This window comes from Penaeus monodon, chromosome 32 (genome assembly GCF_015228065.2).
Source record: "Penaeus monodon isolate SGIC_2016 chromosome 32, NSTDA_Pmon_1, whole genome shotgun sequence".
NCBI classification, from domain to species: domain Eukaryota; kingdom Metazoa; phylum Arthropoda; class Malacostraca; order Decapoda; family Penaeidae; genus Penaeus; species Penaeus monodon.
In genome coordinates, this window is record NC_051417.1 from 8,142,197 (window position 1) to 8,143,638 (window position 1,442).

Below are 1,442 nucleotides of genomic sequence, written 5' to 3' on the forward strand. Positions count from 1 at the left end.
AAGAAAAGAACAACACTGTGGCTGTGTATCATCTTATCCATGTTTGTGTTTTTGTTCGTCACAGCAGAAGATTATTCAGTAGCATGAATAGAGGGGAAGTGTGATAAAAAGAAGGAAAAAAATATGATAAGGTTACATATTTGATCAGATTGCTTGTGACACCGAATAATTTCCTCACAGGTACAGTATAAGTAGTCATATTATGCTTTGTTGTTTAAATCTTAATGGTGTTGTAGTTTTAAAAACACTAGAAGGACAATGAGTAATTTTGACATCATGTATCTTTGGTGCCGGCAAGTGGAGTATAGGATGCTGTATTTAGTTGCCATAGAAAACATGTAGAGGCATTTTTAAAAATCTAAAACTGAATGGATATTGTGATAAAAAATATAAGAAGGTTTACTCTCACATATGAATTCTGATAAACTGGCTATAGATATATTGATCTGCTTTAGTGGGACTTCATTTCAACCTCTTAGAACTACAAGTCCATCAGCTGCATAAAAAGCATAATTTTTCAGCTTTCATTGTTGTAAATATTGGTTGCAGGCAATTGGAGAGCACAATTATATGCACCAAAAAATGTATACTTAATTGTATTTTTTTGCAAATGCAATGGATATGTAGAGGGAACATTTTACACAATTTACTATTTTATTTACATTTGTACCTTCTAGGTTCACCAGCCAACAGCAAGTGGTACAGCTGTGGACATACCAGTATGCCCTGCGCTTAAGGCATCTGTCACAGGTGGTGGGCAGGAACTTGCGAGGCCATGGCACTTATCCTGCACCGAATCCGGATTGTCCCCTTCCTTCAAAATCCCCACGTCCCTTGGCTACCCATGGGTAAGGTTGGATCTGTGTTGCAAGGAAACATGAAGTTCGTAGTTGGCTGAATTCAGTGTCTGTATTTTTTATTGTAAAATATATTATTGTTTTTAATGTGCTAAGAATTATTATTATTTTTGTAGATAATATGCATATTTTGTTTTGTTGCTCTGTCATGGATGTTCTTTTCCTCAAATTTCATGTCTTTGTCAGTAGAATATAAAAAAAGTCCTTAGCAGGATGATCTATAACCTTAGATTTTCAGGAAATTAAAGAGGTGTTTTTCACTTGAGATTGATTTCCAGGTACTACTATACAATTCACACACCAAAGAACAAAGATGAAATCTATTCTAGTGAGCTTCAGAGCACATGTAATCCCAACTGGGTAGATTTACAGCAGGAGAACATCAGTCCAATAAATCTGAGATCTTTAAAAGGTGAGTTTCTATTGAGTTATTAGCAGTTCATAGATATGTTTGAGAATATGGTGAAGAGTGGGTGGTATTCCGTACAGTAGGTAATGAATATTTTGGACAATTAAGATTAAGTGTTGTAGGAGTTCAGTTAAAGAGTTTAAATAAGCATTGACAACATTTGTCTGTAAATGAGT

The 1,442-nt window shown here is 34.8% G+C and overlaps 1 protein-coding gene across 2 annotated transcripts in view; it reads left to right on the forward strand.

The window, feature by feature from the left end:
• Window positions 1–1,442, forward strand: part of LOC119593473 (UV radiation resistance-associated gene protein-like) — a 14,158-nt gene that overhangs the window by 4,218 nt on the left and 8,498 nt on the right. For both annotated transcript variants that reach the window (XM_037942405.1, XM_037942406.1), the window contains exons 4-5: window positions 678–848; window positions 1,136–1,269. In XM_037942405.1, coding sequence (XP_037798333.1) covers window positions 678–848; window positions 1,136–1,269 — 305 coding nt within the window. The remainder of the gene's footprint in view (window positions 1–677; window positions 849–1,135; window positions 1,270–1,442) is intronic.